At 34.8% G+C, this 20,000-nt stretch overlaps 2 protein-coding genes across 2 annotated transcripts in view; one reads left to right on the forward strand and one right to left on the reverse strand.

Moving 5' to 3' along the window:
- The window catches only part of LOC122353888 (nidogen-1-like), a 35,261-nt gene extending 21,249 nt beyond the window's left edge, over positions 1-14,012 (reverse strand). Inside the window, 9 exon segments of the mRNA XM_043251779.1 lie at positions 1-162; positions 1,640-1,840; positions 3,269-3,520; positions 4,366-4,506; positions 5,980-6,163; positions 6,166-6,319; positions 7,137-7,369; positions 8,184-8,492; positions 13,802-14,012. The exon segment at positions 1-162 is cut by the window's left edge and continues 69 nt beyond it. Coding sequence (XP_043107714.1) covers positions 1-162; positions 1,640-1,840; positions 3,269-3,520; positions 4,366-4,506; positions 5,980-6,163; positions 6,166-6,319; positions 7,137-7,369; positions 8,184-8,492; positions 13,802-13,990 — 1,825 coding nt within the window. The 5' untranslated portion in view covers positions 13,991-14,012.
- A 22-nt stretch (positions 14,013-14,034) lies between these two features.
- Positions 14,035-20,000, forward strand: part of LOC122353861 (G protein-coupled receptor 137Ba-like) — a 1,117,577-nt gene continuing 1,111,611 nt past the window's right edge. The window contains exons 1-3 of the mRNA XM_043251751.1: positions 14,035-14,158; positions 17,114-17,585; positions 19,980-20,000. The exon at positions 19,980-20,000 is cut by the window's right edge and continues 29 nt beyond it. Coding sequence (XP_043107686.1) covers positions 17,133-17,585; positions 19,980-20,000 — 474 coding nt within the window. The 5' untranslated portion in view covers positions 14,035-14,158; positions 17,114-17,132. The remainder of the gene's footprint in view (positions 14,159-17,113; positions 17,586-19,979) is intronic.

A 20,000-nucleotide genomic window follows, 5' to 3' on the forward strand; every position in this document is an offset into this window, starting at 1 on the left:
AGATCTGGTCGACGCTGAGCTGCTGGCTGGGGACGGCGCTCGGGAGCTCCTCGTGAGGACAGCTCTGGAACTCCACGCTCTGCGTCCAGACGTAGCTGTGCGAGCGAACGCTGCCGTCCGGCGCGCTGACCGTGTACTCCCTGCGTGACGACGACGTGATCACTGCGAACATCGCACAGGAGATCCATACAGACAGACAGCTATAGACATGAAGGTGTACGGGCGGCACGCTTGATGGGAAAGAGTTAACAAACTCTTGTGTTTGTAAGCCAACATTTAAATTAAGTTAATTTAAAATGTATATATATATATATATATATATATATATATATATATATATATATATATATATATATATATATATTATATATATATATATATATATATATTTTTTTTTTTTTATATTTATATTTATATATATAAAAAATATATATATATATATATATATATATATATACACACACACACACACACATATATATATATATATATATATATATATATATATATATATATATATATATATATATATATACATATATTCACATATATATATATATATATATATATATATATATATATATATATATATATTAACTTTCAACTTGCTGTCATGTTAATTAAATCTTAACCATAATAATAATAATAATAATAATAATAGTAATAAAAATAAGTTCTAAAATATTTTTAACTGAAATAAAATTAAATATAAAACATTTTCATTTTGTTGACTTGTGTAAAAAAATAAGTAAAAGTAAAACTGAAAGAAATATTTGTAAAAAAAATAATATATAAACACTGAAAGCTAAACAACAAAACAGTCTAAAAAGTCTTCAAAAAGTCTTGAAAAAATTAAATAGAATAAAAACAATTACAAGTAAAATACATTTTATAATTTAATTTAATTAATAATTTAATCTAACAATTTTAATTTAATAATTGAATCATTTTAATAACACAATAATAATAAGTGTCATCATTAAATCAAAATAAAATAAATGTTTAAAATGAAAAGCTTATGTCTAATTAGATGTAAATAACAATATAATTTAGCACTTTTAGCGTAGCGTAGCATAGATCATTGAATCTAATTAGACCAGAAGCTACTAAGACCGACGGAAGATGTAAAGTTAGGATTTTTTAGGACGATATCATTAGGAACTACACTCTCATTCGGGCGTAATAATCCAGAAAGTTGGCATGATATCACTGCACCTGCTGCGGCCGTGCTCCGTCAGGAAATGTCCTGGATTATTACGCCGGAGTGAGAGTATAGTTCCTAAACATATCGTCCTAGAAAATCGCAACTTTACATTTTCAGTCGATCTTAGTATGCTATATAACCACAGAAGAGTCAACATTTAAATAGGAAGAACATATCAAACTCGTTGGTCGTTTTTGAACGCGATGCTACCGGTCTAATCGGATTCAATGATCTATGCTAAGCTATTCTAAAAGTGCTAGCGCCAGACCTAGAGATCACCTGAATGGATTCAAAACTCATTCAGTTTCCTGAAGAATCAAATATAACACAATTGCGTTCACTTAACTGACTGCAGAGTCGCAGGAGCACTACTTTTATCATCGCGACCCGGCGGTATTATCGTGTGAGGTCGTACGGAGCTGAGAGCTGACTCACGGTTGCTGGAGTACTGGTAGATCTCAGTGTAGGGCTGGATCTGGACCGTGGCTCCTCGAGGCACCTCTGGGATCCTGCCGTCCAGCTCGGTGCTGATCAGCAGGTGGTCGTGTTCGTCGATGCCCCTGAACTCCTGCCTGACGGTCAGCCGCTCGTTCCCGGGCTGGAAGACCACCTCGGCCCGCCGCGTGAAAACTCCTCCTGCAGAGACCACGACCCAGGGAGCGGAGTTAGCTCGTAAAAACACCGCTTCTAAGACGATGGCGTTGTTTAAATGTTCCTAAAACATTCCTCGCAACGTTCTACTAACGTTCTTTTCTAAACATTATCTAAACGTTGTTGGGAGGGTTTCAAAGAACGCTGACATTTTATTTAAAGATTACAATAAAATGTTTCACAGCATTAACTTTATTTTCACCCAAAATGCAAGTGCATACAATTAAATGTGAATAATTTTTTAACAATGAATATCATTAATGAGCATTAAAAATTGCAATAATGTTATTTATAAAATATAAATCAATAACATAACAACTCTAGAAATAATAAATATGATATAATAATATTGTTAATATTTAGCTAATATTATTTACCTAAAAACGTTTTCATAAATGTTATTCATTATTAAAATAATGGAAACGATATTAAAACCATAGTTAATGTTAAGATAATATTATTAACCTAATAATAATAATAATTAAAATAATTAATGGCAGTAATATTGTTAAATTAAGTTATAATTATGAACAATAAAAATCATTAATATAATATATATTCTGAAATATTAACAGTTAAAATGTACTAAAGTTACTATAAAGTTTATAACAATAATAATAATAATACATAATGATAAAGCAATAGCTTGATGCAAAAACTCATTTTAAAATAAAGAGGAAACTGTATAAACATAAAAATCCAGTAATGTTTTAAAGAAAATATAAAAATATAAAAAGTGTTACTTTTTTAACATTTGTGTAATATGTGTGTGTGGTGTGAATATTTGTTACGTAATTAATATATTTATATAAATTCTATCATATTTTTAAAAATGTAATACATAAACATAACACATTTTTCTTAAATACATGCATGCATAAACACGCACACACACACACACACACACACACACACACACACACACACACGCACGCACACGCACGCACGCACACGCACACACACACACACACACGCACACACACACACACACACACACACACACACACACACACACACACACACACACACACACACACACACACACACACACACACGCACACACACACACGCACACACACACACACACTTTACACACACACACACACACACACACACGCACACACACACACACACACACACACACACACACACACACACACACACACACATACACACGCACACACACACACGCACACATACACACACGCACGCACACACACACACACACACACACACACACACACACACACACACACACACACACACACACACACACACACACACACACACACACACACACACACACACACACACACACAGCACACACACACACACACACACACACACACACGCACACACACACACACACACACACACACACATTATGAGACAGCACTAAAGATGGGGTCTCACCGATGATGCTGAAGCCGTTCTGGAAGCCGGGCTGCTCCAGAGCGAAGGCCCAGCCGATGGTCTCTCCCAGAGCGGGCAGCGGCTGCAGAGACGGCCCGAGGCTGACCGGGATGCTGCTGATGGCGATGTACGCCCGGCCGTCGTTAGTCACCACATACGAGTGCAGGTCATTGTTAGAAAACTCCACAGGAGACGGAGAATCACCCACAAAAACCCTGCCGTTGACCTTCCCGTTCATCCTCTGAGGCTTGCCTGGAGAGTCGGGAAACATGGGACATTCAGGGAATTATTGTTGTTTAGTACGAGTGTATGAAGCAAACAGACATCATACAGCCAAACACAAACTCTAGTGCTGCTTGGGATCAGAGATATTATCATTATCATCACTATTTCATAAAATAAACGTTAACCGGAATAAAATGTATTTCAGTTTGGTGTCAAAGCAACATTTCTCTTTTCAATGTCAGTGTAGTTATTTCTTATTTTATTAGTAATTATTTATTTATATAAAATTTGAATTTGATTTTGAATTTGATTTGATTTCATATTAATATTATTCATTCGTTTTTATGTTTCTATTTTCAGTTTCCATATTTATATTTTCATAATTTAATTTTAATTTTAGCCATTTTGGTGGGATTTTTTTATTTTATTACCATTCGCTTTTTTAAATGTTTTTAGACATATATAGACAGAGTATAAATAGTTGAATTTATTTCATTAAAATTTTTGCTTTGGAAACCAACTGCAAATGTAATATAATATAATATAATATAATATAATATAATATAATAAATAAATAATATAGTTAAATAAACTAAAGAAAATTTTTTATATATTGCCTGGCTAAAATATAATAAGCTTAATTTAAATACTAAACAATAAAAAAATGTTAACTAAAATGTTTTTTTTTTTTAAATAAAATTTTTAACAATTATAAATTATATAAATTATATCACCATTATATCATAGAAATTATATCACCATTCGTTTAATTTCAGTTACCGTTTATTTTATAAATGAAGATGTAATTATTTTTTTGCATTTTGTTTTAGTAAGCGATAATGTCCCTGGTTGTGATGTAATCGTTAGCTCACCTTCGGCGACGCAATCCTTGCCGTTGCCATAGTAACCGGGTTTGCAGCGACAGCAGTATCCAGCAGCGTAATCTCTGCAGTCGGCGAACACCGAGCACTTGTGCTTGTTACTGGAGCACGTCTCGTAGTTATAAGAAAACACTGCCAAAAAAAACCCACGGAAACATTTGATATGGATACGACTTGTTCGACAATTGTACGACAATTTAGACTTGTTCGGCTAACGGTACACATATTCATACCACAAAAAATATTGCGTATTTACCGAACAAATCGTAACATTTTTCAGGAAATTCAGACAATGAATGGCGTTTTGGCGTTACTTGATATGGCGCGAAAACTGCTGTACAAATGCTTCGCGCTAATGGCAGCGCTATCATTCTACTGTTTTTAACGCAAATTAATTGTGAATGAACATCTCACGATATCGCTCTGTGTCAACAGCCAAAAAAGACATCATTAAAACAGCATGACAACAAAAAGTTAATTCGTTGATTTCAGGCAAGTCATCGGTAGCTATGTCTGCATCCACCTATTTTTTTAGATTTAGCGTAAAAAGGCACTGGATGGAATTGCCGAGATACCATCTAGTTACCGTCTTCCGCCATTTTGGAGAGTAGAGCGGAACGTAATGAATGTACTCAGGGTAGGCCGCGCTACTCAACATGAGCGCTCTTTCCACTGAGCGCAAATAACGCTGATTATGTTCTGGGATACTCTCCAAAATTGCGCAAAATTATAACTATTATTATTGTTTTCTTAGCGCGTGAAACGTATTTTTGTAGCTTTTGTAAAATTACGGTTGAACCCCTGATGTCACATTTCTGAGCGTTGAGCTCTCAGCATTCATAAAGAAAATATCGTAATTCATGTTCCGTGGACGAACGAATGCCTTACAGGTTCGGATCGACACAAGGTTTTCGTTTTTGGGCGAACCAACCAATCTTCCGTTTTTTCAGCTAGCGCTACGGCGCTTTCTTGGGTAGCTTCTGCGGTGTGCATTGGGAATTTCTCTGGCCTTCGCTTTAGGGCTGCACGATTAACGAAACGTGATTAATCGCGATTTTCTTGCCCATTTCGTCGGTTTCGCAAACCTCCATCACCTGCTTTCAGGCGGGGCAGCAATTACCAAACAGAGCCGCGGTTCTCCGACGAGCTTCGCAAAATCGCATTCGTCATCGTAAACAATTCAGTTGATTTCAGAATCGCGCGATTATATCCTCTGCGATTACGACAGCTCCTTGCGTATCTTCGAAAGTGAACTAAGGCACTGTGTATTCGCTGCTCCACCTAAGAGCGCGTGAAAATGCCACGTTTTTATTTCAAAGTGTTTGAAATCAATCCTTCGGTAAGATGGTGTGTCTTCGTACACAGAAAATCGCGCATGTATTTCGTAGTATTCTAAGTGGCGACAAAGGCTGTCGATTAGCATTTCATTACAGAGATTTAATAAGAACCATATATTGCCTAGCTGTGTGTTTATTAGACACGTTGAATCAATGAAATCAATCGTTGAATCAATTTTTCGCGAAAGAGCGCCCCCTGGCCTTCAGATGGAGACGATACTGATCACAGAACCTGAATGAATGTATATAAAGAGTGTTTTTCTCTCACCGTCGACGTTCAGCTCGTCCTCGTCGATGATCAGCACCTGGGGAATCTGCGGTTGTTGTTGAGGCGTCTTCGGTCGCGGCTGAACGTAACGATACTGAGGCTCGTCCGGCGTCGAGGACTCCGCGAACGGCTCTGGGCTGCTGGTTTCGGTCGGAGGTTCGGGGTCTGTCGAGTCCACGGCACGGATGGCTCAGGGGCCGGGGTGTCCACCATGGTCTGCTCCGTCGTGACCTCGGTGACCTCTCTGACCTCTGTGACCTCTCCAGGTTTGATGGAGGTGAATGACGGAAAACTACCGATCACATAGACCCAGACGCCAGGCAGGCCCGAGTTCGTCTCCCTGAGAAGAGCGAAGAAGAGTCGCAACGCATTGACATTTAATAAAAGCGAATTTCAGATTTAAAAAAAATAAAACATTTTTGTTACCTGAAATAAAAAAAATGTAAAAAAAATTATTTTATTTCAGCTAGTTCCCTTAGCTAGTTAAAATTGCCAAAAAACATTAATGGAAAATGTAAAAATATTAAAATTTTAACTTTATTATTATGTACGACAAAAGTGACACTTTAAAGTAAAAATAACTATATACATATTAAGTAAAAAAAAAAAAAAAAAAAAAAAAAAAAATATATATATATATATATATATATATATATATATATATATATATATATATATATATAAAGTAAAAATTAACCATTGTCATTTAAAAATAAAAATACATATATATATATATATATTTATTTATTTGATTTGATTTCATTTATTTTTGTTTGTTTGTTTTGTTTTTGTTTCTATAGTAATTATACATAATTACTATATAATGTCTATAGTAATTTAGCACAAATTCATTAAAATCTTTCACTTATTTAATAGTTAATATAGAGAGTTACTGTTGTTTAGTTAACCAAAGGAACATTTTGTTGTACAATTAAACTTTACAGTAATTTGGCACAAATCAACATCTGTTATTTAAATCAGGTAGGCATTGCATTTCAATACAATAATTGTTTTTATGTACTAACTTTTTAAAATGTAAAAAAAAAATGTTCTTTTGGAACAAAACTCCAGCATTTATGAACAACCGACTTTCATAATAATCAGAGATTTGTAACACACAATTTCACTTTCAGCGCTATGTTTTAAACGGCTCTTACTGTGCGAGAGCGCTTATGGACTCCTCGCTGTCTTGAGTGATGCGGTAGTAAGCTCCTTGAGCAGAAGTCCAGCTGAACCAGCCTGTCACCATCCCTTCATTGAAGCCCACTTCAACCAGCTGATCCTCATCATTAACGAGCGTGGAGCCGAACTGCATGCTCTCCTCTGGATACAGCAGGACGGCGTACGACGCCAACTCCGTGCTCGCTACAACCAGCTGGAAAGTGTTTCTCTGCAACAGATTCACAACAGGTCGGCATTTCAGGAACGACGAACAATGCCGTCTTTCCACAGCTACTTTAAAGCTCAAATTCAATTTGCACAAATGAAGAAACTCACGTTAATAATGATTGTTATTGTGAAGCTGCTTCGAAACAGCAGAAAATCTGTCATGCATTTTGCAAAAAAAAAAAACGTATTCTTGCATATCGCAAGAAAAAGGTTTGCTTGTTTCAATAAAGAAAATGATTCTTTTCATACTGCACATTTCAATACAAAACAATTTTTCAAAACTGCATTTTTTGAATGCTGCATTAAAAAAACCAATATATCAAAACAATAAACCTACATATTCTTGCATATCGCATTAAAATGTGTATTATTGCATGCTACTAAACAATGACTTTGCATTTTCTTGCATATTTCAAGGCAATAACTTTGCGTGTTCATGCATGAAACAGTATATTCTTACATATTGCAAAAGTCTTTGCCTAAATACGTGCTTCAAGACTTTGCATGTATTTGAAAACTGCATTTCATTTTCTTACAAACTGCAAAACAATTCTGCATATTCTTGCATACTGAAATTCTGCATGCATATATATATATAATGGAAGACAATAACCTTGCACATTTTTGCATACTTCTTCAATAACAATTGGTTTATTCTTACATAATCCAAAACAATACCTTTGCATATTCTTGCATATTGCAATAAAAACGTGAAAAAGATAAGATGAAGATGACTTGACTTGTAGACGCCGCTGTGTTGGCTTCACAACTTTCATAACTCATAAGTGCACAATGTTCAGAATGGAGGGACATACCGTATATTCATATTCATCTCCATCTCCTCTTCCTCGTTCAGACTGAGGAGCCATGTTTTCCCAGGTGATGATGATGGCGTGAGCGGGTTCGATCTCGTCATCGGAAGGAAACGCTTGGTGAATGTGCTCAGCGGCTCTCCGGAGCACATCGGGGCTTTTATCCTGACGGAAATAGACGTAACCAGCCCCATCCGTGGTGTCCAGATTACCCAGGAAGGCTGCAATCATACCAAAACTGGCCGGCATCTTTCCCAGGTACTCAGACTCATCGGTGGGTCTGGCCAGAGACACGAAGCCATTGGTGCTGACCTGCAGAGGATGGGACAAGAAACATAAATAAGAAGAGATCTAAATCCATATGAATCTGTTTTGATTTTTTTAGGACAATGGATAAATCTACAGACATGCAGTACTAAAGATCAGAATGCATTTTCTTGCATATTGCACAAAAAGTTCTATTAAAACGTTGCATATTCTTGTATAAGCACGCGCTTGAATACTGCAGTAAAACTTTGCATATTCTTGCATTTTGCAGTAAAAAATGTTGCATGTTCTTGCATATTGCAATAAAAGGTTGCATAGGCCAGTTTTTGCATCTTCTTGCATACAGTAATAAAACGCATTGCATGTAAAAACATTGCATATTTCAGTACAAAAGAGTTGCATGTTCTTGCATATTGCGATAGTAAGCAAAGAAACATTTTATGTAGCACTTTTAAAGCTACACCGCTTTACACAAAATATAAACACATTTATAAAAGATATATTGATGACGAGCTGAAAAAGATCAAACCTCAAAATATGCACCAAAAAAGGTTGCACACTGCAATAAAATGCATTGCATATTCTAACGTATCGCAATAAAAACACTGCATACTGCAATAAAAATAATGCATTTTCTTTCATACCGCAATCGAAACTTGCCATACAAAATGTGTAATGTTCTTGTACATTGCAATAAAACAGTTTAAGGCACAAAAGCGATTTTTGCAGTGACCGTTTCTGGCTTCCATTTTGTATTGTTTATTAATAATTCACACAAGTCAGAATCAATGGCTCGAGACTCTTTTAGCTGTTCTTGCATTAAAAACAAGTCAAATCTGCTTTGACAGATTGCAACGTATTCGATGTTTTCCCGCAGGAACAGACTCGGCATCACCAGACCTGAAGCGATGTGTTTCTGTGATCTTTCTTCACTAATGGTGATGCCGCTCGTTACAGTAGAGTGCCTTCACACTTCAAAAGGCGCCGTGCGTGTTTGTGTGCGTAAAAGCTCTTCTTTAACGAGTTTCTGGCAACTACTTAAAGTAAAACCGCAGGGGAGGCGCAAAACATGTGAAAAGAAGGTCTCCTACGATTCCTTGCGCTGGATTTAAATCTGAAAGATCAAGCAATAATGGCAAACGAATAGTTCTATAACAAAATCCAGACTGGTTTGGCAGGACGCTCTTCGCACCACAGTGATAAAATCAAACCCCCACACTCTGTGTTTGACGTTGAAGCACTGAAACAACATGCACGAGTCTGGAGACGCAGCTATTAAAACACAAGTTTAGTTTACTTTAGCTCACAACCGTTTCAGTCACACGCTTCTCCTTCAGAAACAAAAGCGCAAAGAAAATCCCTGATAACTGCTTTTATCTTAAAGAGACGCATGCATGAGTGATTGAAGCGGTTGGATGGATCTGCAAACACCAGCCGTTGACTTCAGCTGAAGCAAACGTTTAAAGGATTAACACACTTTTCTTGGGTCATTTGCCCTTTCGTCATGTGATCCGATGGAAAACGTCTCACACAGTTCTCAGACTCGACTCTTATCACAGTTATCACTAAAGCTCAGAGTTATCAGTGAACAAACCTCTAAGCCAGCGGTTCTCAAAAAGAGGCACAGATTTCTAAGCTAATTTTAATATGCATTAAAGAAAGTTACAAATAAAGATATTTCTGATTTTCATTCACCTACTAAACAACTGTTGTGTCTCTGAAAAACCATACAGTCTTGGAAAATATTTCAGTCTTTATGTGAGGATATATGTATTTATATATTGATTTATAGACCTGTAATGTTCTTAAATCTTAAAGTGATATCCATTTTGTATAATAATAAAACAAAGAGTATTATTAACACTATTTCAGTCTTTAAACTTGATTCAATGTCACTTTCTTCGCAATTATTTGTTGGATTTACAAGCAATTTCCGAGTAAAGATATTTTCGACGCCAAATTTTATTCAGTGCAGAATGAATTTTTTTTGTCAATATCCTTGATGCCAAATGACCGGAAAAGTCATGCAAAAAAAAAAAACTCTGACTCCTAAAGAACTTTCAACTAAAATATCTAAAATTGTGATATCAAAATTTAGTTATTGAATTACTGAAATGACTTAATTGACTGAATGACTTAATTAATGGCTCCAGCCAAGTGGTGAATGTTGCCTATTCGAAAACAAAAACCCTGCTTATGCATGCATACTGCAATAATAAACTTCACATTTTATTGTATATTGCAAGACAAGAACCTTCGCATACACCGGCATATTGCAATAGTGCACTTTACTTATTGTATATTGCAAGACAAAAGAATTGCAAATTCTTTACGTATTGCATATTTTTTTATGTCAGATATCTTATTTTAATTAACAGAAACTACAAGTGTTGGATCGTCAATACTGATGTCTGCAAAGACGTAATAAAGGTTGAGTAAACTTCTTACATTGCTACGGAAATTATCAACGATAAGGCTTGGCTTTATGCAATGACGGACTGGAGATTGATCACGTAATCACAGAGTTTGGCCATAGATTCGGGCGTTGACCCCACTGTTGACCCCCAGGAGCCCTTGCAGCTGCTCCTCACATGCATCGCCTCAGGGAAGATATCAAAGACACCTGGAGGAGAAGACAACTCGACCCAGGCGGCAGGGGTACGGGAAACACACGAGTTAAAGAAGAAACAGATCGGCTCCGATGCATCGCTCGGATTCCTGTGACAAAATCCCCAAACAAGACCTAACGGAAATTAAATCCTATAGAGTGGTAAAGCTCTGCGGGCTACCAACACAGCTCCCTATGGCAAGGACTGAAAAAGTCCGGGCAAATTTATTTTCATTGCACGATATGCATTGTTTTAGAGAAACGTTATAGACCGGTATGTCTTTAATGCCTGTGCAATATGATACAAAAAAAAAACTAATAAAATTAAGCTTAAAAGGTTTTGGCATAAACTAAAGATAGAGTGGAGACTTGGACAGTGGGTGGCGCTAGAGAGATTTAGATAGAGACTCCAAAATTGGTGCGATTAATGTTTAGACTGTCATCTATATGTGTGCCAAGTTTCATAACTTTACACGTAAAGCTTAAACATGAATCCAATATTTGGTAATAATATAGCACAATGAGAGATTTAAAAGCTCATTTTTAAAAAGCTGGTCATTTTTCACTCTTAACACCAAAATAGGATTTTCAGTTCAGTTCAAGTTTTAAGTGAAATCAAGCTGGTTATTTAAGTATTTAACCATATAAGTGACAGTGTTGAGAAATATAAAGTATGGCTTTAATTTTAATTAGTAGCTTCTCTGATGTCAGAGCGAATTATTATAAGGTGGTGGAGTTACCATACTGTAATAGTAAAGATTTTGGTTAAAAATTACTTGTTTTATAGTGAATATTGTGGTTGAAAATGTTTTATTTCATGGTAAAGACTGAAAATTGCTCATATCATGGTATAGATTTTGACTGAAACGTACTTACGGTAAATATTTTGGTTGAAAATTAATTATTTGTGGTAAAGATTTTGGTTCAAAATGAGATATTTAACGGTAAAGGCTTTCATTTAAAATGACTTGTTTCATGGTAAAGATTTTGGTTGAAAATGACTTCAATTCTTGATTCTAAGTCATTTAAACGGGTAGCCGCTGGAAAGTCAAAACACTTCCCGTATCTTTTGTTCCCGACGTTCATTCTAAAACCAAGAACTAGAAGAAAACCAGCTGAGCTGCACCTCACAATCCTGAACTAATCCTGAACTTAATTGAGGTTCCGATGGGAATGAGAGCTCCTCCTACTTTTTCATTGTGTTCAAACATGGCAACCTTTGTTGAAGACGGTCCATCAGGAATGTAAATGCTGTTAGAAATGAATGGACCACAGCAGGACAGGAGGAAGTGCTTATATAAACCTCTGGGCTGGAGCCATCAAAGTCACCACAGATCTAGACCGAAGCCTCTGGCAAAACGTCAACGATGCATGCAGACGAAACGAGAAGGCCATCAGAGAAACATACAATGGCACTTCTGTCCACCGAGAAATGGACAAAAGAACTTCTTGACTTCTGTTTCTAAGAGCCAGTGTTTTCTGATCCGTCTGCAACAACGGGAACGTTCCCATGAGTCCTGTGGAACATCCCACATAAGGAGGGATTCATTGGCTATCAGTGGACGGGCCATATGGAAAATGTCACTCCAAGAGGAAGTTGAGAGATACCGCTGGACAGTTAGTATATAAAAACCAACTGCTTTGGCAGATCTACGTCATCATAAGTTGGATGCTTTCCTAAATATTACGCTTATTAAGTCATCCCGGTCAACTCCTAAAAACTGATTAAATGAAATAAACCGAGAAACATCTTAAATGTTTTGTATATTGATTGTGTCCATATTGGTTTCCACAATCTGGTTAGATGATTAGTAAACGATGGCATTGTTAAAATCAGCCAACATACTGAATGAACAGTTTGGAACAGCTGGAACAAGAGACGTTCGTGTTTGATTGTTAACAGAGGAGAAATGGAGACCACTTGCTGGAAAAAAAGCTGGAAGACCTTCTCAGTGACTGAAAATATGATGTATCTTTGCTGCAAAGCGATAAAAGGACCATTTTCGGATTCCCAAAGAAGTGTGCAGTTCTCAAAAGAACTCTTTTAAGAACATTTTAAGAATCTAAAGAACCTTTTTCCCAATTCCGAAGATCCTGGTAGCATGGACTCATTTAATGCCAATAAACCTTAATTTTAAGAGTGCAATAAAACATAAGCGCGTAGAACCAACTGCCTTTGGTTAAACACTAGAAAGTAATAGAAAGCCGTAGATCTCTGAGAACCTAAACACGCAGGACTGATGAGCACATTTATAAAGAAACCACATCAGGTCAGACACCTAAAGTAAATATTTAGGTCTCTCCCCGGTGTTTTCTTTGCATGGGGGGCTTTTACTGTAACTTTCAAGACCGAGAAGGAGGGGAAGCGGGAGGCAGGCATCTTATAAAGCGCTGGATTTGTAAACTAGAAAATGTTTAGTGTTCCAGGTGGCTTTTGAGGACACTTTTGCTTCTTTGGTCAATAGAAGTTAAAGTACTTGAGCAAATACAAAACGTGTTTGCCAATAAGATGCTTAAAGGAATGCAAGTTTGGACCTCTTGAGGACAATTTGCACGATTTCACTTCTTTCATTCATTGAGAAAATGTGTTTTAAACTTCATTACTGATCTGTATACACTGGTTAAATTGATTCACCAATTTAAACATCATTGGAGTCGGGGAAAAACCGTGCTATAGTGTTGCTTAGCACAAAAAATAACAACAACAAAGAGAAGAACTTTAAATGGATTTTGAAAAGACACTCACGTAAACTTTCTCGAACTTTCTTTTGAAGAAGAAGAGCGTTTGATCCAGCTCGAGCTCTTGAACCGAATCGGCTCCGGAATCCAGAATCCGGTCGCCGAACCGAATCCCGTAATCGAAGAGCTGCTCCCGGCTCAGACTCTGGACCGACACCAGCAGAGCCAGGAGCCCAACGCCGCGCAGAAGAGCCATTATTAAACTCCGTGTGCCTTTATTGTCCGTCAGAGCTCCGGTCGGGAGTGGACGGTGATGAACTGTAGAGGTGTGAGGGGTTCATTCAGGGAGGAGTTCATGGAGGAGGTGGAGGAGCCTCGGGAATCATTTACATTACTGCGGAGATTTGAACCCTCGCGACAAAAGGTAGGGTGGGGGAGAGCTCTTAAGTACCCACACTAAACGGGTTTAATTCTAGGTATTTCAGAAACATTTAAAAGTGTGTCAGAGAACGTACGCCTAATTTTATTTGGCGCTAAAATCGCGTTCGCCTGAGGAGTAACCATAGCAACAGCAACGTCGGTTACGAATAATTTTTACATAATTTATTTCACAACTAATTTCATCACTTAAACCAGACCAAAGTAGCTTAATTCCACATAAAAGCGATCGGTAACTACAAACGGTCTCGTGAATCTTTTGATTCGGATCGGGATTTCGAAGCTCGGATCGCGAGTCATTTGATTCAAATCGCGTTCGCTTTTCACAAACTGTAGAAAGCGTCACAAAAAAATAGTTATATGAAGTTGTACAAATATAAAGATGTCGTTTTCACTGTTTTAGAGGGAATAGAACTTTGGATGGTTTCCCTGATCGGCTGTGAATAAAGTAAAGAGATTTAGAGTCGGTTTTTGTTTATGTTTGTGAAATTTTGTTTAACCCCGGGCAAGAAATACAATTAAACAAAAACACAACAAACAAACTAACAACAACAATAAAAATAAATAAATAATAAAATAAATAAAAAATAAATAAATATTAATAAACACATATATACAGTCCAAAACTTCACATATCTAATGCTTCTTCAATATTTCCATTTTTAATAAAAAACAAAAATACCTCCCAGATAGCAGAAAATTCAGACAATTTCTTCCTTATTATATAGGTAAGTTTCTCCAGAGCTAGACAAGAAATAAAATTTTTCAGCCAATGTTTGTGAAATTTAGCTAGCTAACAATTTTCCTATTTTCTCTTTTAGAGTCATCCAACAACACAAAGAAAACATCTTTAAATCAGAAATAGAAGCAGACACCACGTTATTAAAATACACTATTTATGTGTATTTTGCAGCTAATTAAAAATAAATTTGAGTGCTCTGTCTAAGTTGTTATCCCTTGATTAATCAAAGACTGCAATGCGACTTAATAAATGGATTTTGCCGGATTTCCCTGCTGTTTTAAACCATTTTAATGAAAACACACGAAGCTCTGTCTGTGCCAGGGGCCTCAGCGAGGAGCCCGGGGCCCTTACCTCTGAGGGGACATTCATCGACGTGCTCATAATAATGGCTTTAGTTATTCAGTAACCACTCTTCTGAGCCTTTTCCACAGCCAGGACATTGCTTCGCGTTAATAAATGAACGAAAGGATCCGTATCGAGATTATTATTTTAAACGGTGCATGTTACGCGCAATTACTGTCATAGTAGCAATAAATAATGCACTAATTGCACTAAAAAAATGCAATAATGTCGCATGCAAGTAGGACGTTTACCAAATATCTTCATCTTAATATGCCGGTGATTTTTTTGCATGCAGTAAAAATGTAATTTTTTTTTGTTGTTGTCTGCGATTACACCTGTGCTGCTCGAGACTTGTTTTGAGGCCCAGGCTCACAATTATGTTTCACAAGCACACATCTGCAGACAAATGAGAGACGGTGGAGGAATGTCCTTCACAACAGCTCGTTTTGTGGCGAGTTGCGGCTTCAATAGCGGCTCCGGCGCTGCATTCCTGTAACACCTGCGCCTCGCTAGCGCTCATCGATCCGTTCTCAGAGATCTTCCCTGACCTTCAGCGATGATCACAGGGCTTTTCTGAAGGTTTTGCGGTCACCGATTTTCACACGGGGCTTTTATTATCGCCCTCTGGTGGTGACAATACTAAAACAATGACATTACATGCAAATAACGTACATTATATGCTGTATAAAGAAAAGTGGCCATATTTTATTACCTTTACAATTTTTGAGCATCGGTGATTTTTTTAGCGTTATGTTTAATGTTTAAAAACTATAATTGAAATTGCACAGCATTGATAGATTATGTGAATATTTAAAGAAATACTATTATGCTGATTTTAGGACTATTGCGTTAAAAGTCATGTAATGTCTAATAGTATGTATAGATCATGGTAATATTTTTGTATTGCTTTTATTCGTGCCTTTATTCATAAATGTATTTATTTACGCACTGCCCCTTTATTATAATTTATTATCATTATTTTCATGAGTTATGAGCCATTATCATTTTTCATACATGGTGTAATTGTATAGTATTAATAATCAGTAGCAGGTAGATTTAAATCTTAATCATCCAAAAAATACGCATTATCTTACATTTTTATTTATTTAATAATTTTTTAATTTAAATGTTTATTTTAACATATTTGAATTGAACAAAGTCATGATTTTTATTTAGATTTTTAAAAGCTGAATATTTTGTTATTAGCTTTAAATTTTTGAATTGAAAAAATATTTTCATTTAATTTAAAAAGTTCTATTTGTCGTAGTTTAAAGAGTTCAGTTTAATTTAAAAATATTTGAATTTAATTTTAAATGTTTAATTTTTAGTATGTTATTTAAAAAGTGTTTTAAATTCATTTTAATTTAGATTTAATTCATTTGAAAAGTTTGGTCTCAAGAGTTAAATTTAATTTAATTTTTAATGTGTTATTTGTATTTAAAAAAGTAATTTAATGTAATTAAAAAATGCATTTAGTTTCAATTTAATTCATTTCATTCATTTTAATTTATTTGTATTAATTCTTAGCTATACAGACAGGGCTTAGACTAAAGCAGGACTTAAGTAATATTTATTAAAGTGCCTTAAAAACATTACTGGTGTTACATCGTGAGACAAAATGTGAGATTAGTCAGAGCCAGTTCAGATTTAGTTTGGGACTAGGCTTAAGCCTAGGATTCTTTGTTAGTGTAATTTTTCATAAAAAAAAAAAAATTATTTGCCATTTTTTTTATCGCACATGATGCTAAATCCGGAGCGTCTCTGTGTCTGTATATAATATATTCAATTCCTGAAGCAAGGTAAAGCCGAACCCCTCCTCTCTCTCTCTCTCTCTCTCTCTCTCTCCTCACACCTCAGAGCCAATCAGCTTCTCCGGATGCCGATCACATGCTCCCTCCTCTCTCCTCACGACTGCAGACGGAGCAGCAGCGCCGGGGCTGATGGGAAGGCTCTGACGGACGCAGACATGCAGGGATGGTCGGGAGCGAACGGCTCCGTGTCTCCTCCGACGCTGAGCCCCAGCATCCCTCCGTTCGTGAAGCTGGGCCTGACTCTGGCCTACACCGTCTTCTACTCGCTGCTCTTCTGCTTCATCTACGCCCAGCTCTGGCTGGTGCTGCGCTACAGACACAAGCGCTTCAGCTACCAGACGGCGTTCCTGTTCCTGTGCCTGCTGTGGGCGGCTCTCCGAGCGCTGCTCTTCTCCTTCTACTTCAGGGACTGCGTGACGGCCAACGCTCTCGGACCCTTCTCCTTCTGGCTGCTCTACTGCTTCCCCGTCTGCCTGCAGTTCTTCACGCTCAGCCTCATGAACCTGTACTGCGCTCAGGTGAGCCGACTGCAATAAACAGCGACTGAAATGTGAAAATTATTTTTTCAATAAATGTCGTATTGTAATGAAAATTAAATTATGGAAAAAAAACCGTTTTAAAAAAAATGCAGTGATGAAAATTATTTGTCGGAAAATAAATGCGACGGTGAAAATGGAATGACAAAAATGGGGAAAAAAAGTTTTTAAAATTAATCCAATACTGAAATTGACGCAGAAATGTAAAATAATAATAATGATAATACTTTTTCAAATAAATACAATATTGAAAATGAAAATGTAAAATAATAATCATTTAGAAAAAAATTATACTGTACTGAAAATTAAATGTCAGTAAAATAAAAATGTCAATTTTTTCAAAATAAAAATAAAATGAAATTTTTTTATAAAATTAATCTAAAATGAATGAATTAATATTTTTCTAAATAAAAAAATGATGATAAAATTATTAAAATTATTAAATTATAAAAATGTAAATAAATTTTTAAAAACACTGAAGACAAAATTATTATTACTGAAAATTAAGTGTCACTAAAATAAAAATGTCAATTTTTTTATTAAATGTTTTAATTAAATTTTATTTCAAAAATGTAAAAATAAATGAACGATAATAGTGAAATACTGATAGTAAAAATCTAAAAATGTAAAATAATAATTTATAAAATGCAGTACTGAAAATGAAATTAGTAATATTTAAAAAAATATATTATTACTTTATATAAGTACAATACCGAAAATGACATGAAAATGTAAAATAATAATAATTTTCGGAAATAGATGCAATGCTGAAAATGACATTATGAAAATATTATGATAATATTAAAATTATGAATATTTTTTAAATAAAAAAATGAAAATAAAATAAAAAAAGTAAATACATATCTTCAAATAAAAACACGGAAGACAAAATTATGAAAATGTAAAACGAGAATTGCAATAAGTGAAATACTGACAATAAAAATCTAAACGTGTAAAATAGTCATTTTTAAAATACATAAAATGCTGAAAATGAAATGATAAAATTTCGCTAAAATGATAAACGATACAATAAATGAATAATAAAATAAATCAGTTCAGAAAATACAATTTTAAAAATGTAATGCCAATACAAATGATTGAAATGTAAGATTATGGAATAAATTATTATTATTAAATAATAAAATTAAATGAACGTAAAACACTATAAATGATTTAAACGATAATGTATGTAAGACGATTCTCTTTAAATGTCCACTAGTTAGACATTATTTGAGTAGAATTCTTTTAAACCTCTAGTAAGAGAAGGCCGGAGTTGTCTCGTGTCCTCACACGTGTTAGTGACCTACATGGAGTCTGGATGTGCGTCACGATCGTATCAGAGTCTGTCCTCATACACGCTTACAGCTGACCGGCAAATCAATAAGAATAATCAGGAGCATAAACAGTGCTTTCTCACTTCCTTACATGGATTCAAAACTCGATGCTGAAATCGTATTTTATTTTCGGAATGAAATTCCGATGAAAACATTAATCAGAATAACAAAAAAGGAAAAAAATGTATGTAAACGATGACAAATTCTTAATAATAAGCAGCAAAAATATCACTTCTTATCATTTTTAGAATAAACTTTTTCTAAATTAATATATAAACATTTTTATATATATATATATATATATATATATATATATATATATATATATATATATATATATATATTTATATTTATTTATTTAAATGTTATATAATTAAAAATTAAAAATAGTCCCTAAAATGAATAAAATCCTATAAATGTAAATAAATAGTTTGCCAATTATAAAATATTTACCAAATATTACAAAAACATTTATATTAAATTTATATTTATATTAAATTTATATATTTTATGTTACCAGAAACGTCATCAGAGAACACTGAACACGCAGTTGTGCTTTTAAATAATATATATAATTTTTTTTTTGATTTATTATTAATGAAAAATTGCAAATCACACGATTAATCACAAGTTTGTGTGTGTACTGTATATACCTTAAATACACACACATGCATGTATATATTTTGTATTATTATTTTGTCATATAATTTATATTATTTTTCACTTTTAAAATCTCTCTCTCTATATATATATATATATATATATATATATATATATATATATATATATATATATATATATATATATATATTTGTATATGCATACATAATTTATATATCCATAATTAATATATATATAGGTATATATATATATATATATATATATATATATATATATATATATATATATATACATAATTAATGCACAAAAACATTTATTCTGAATGTGATTAGTCGTGATTAATAGCTTGGCGGCACAAAATAAAAAACTTACAAATATAAATTACAGAAAAGAAAGTCATTAATCGCGTTTGTTTGGGCAGGTTTTCTTCAAGGCCAAGTCG

This window comes from Puntigrus tetrazona, chromosome 11 (assembly GCF_018831695.1).
Source record: "Puntigrus tetrazona isolate hp1 chromosome 11, ASM1883169v1, whole genome shotgun sequence".
In the NCBI taxonomy this organism is placed as follows: Eukaryota; Metazoa; Chordata; class Actinopteri; order Cypriniformes; family Cyprinidae; genus Puntigrus; species Puntigrus tetrazona.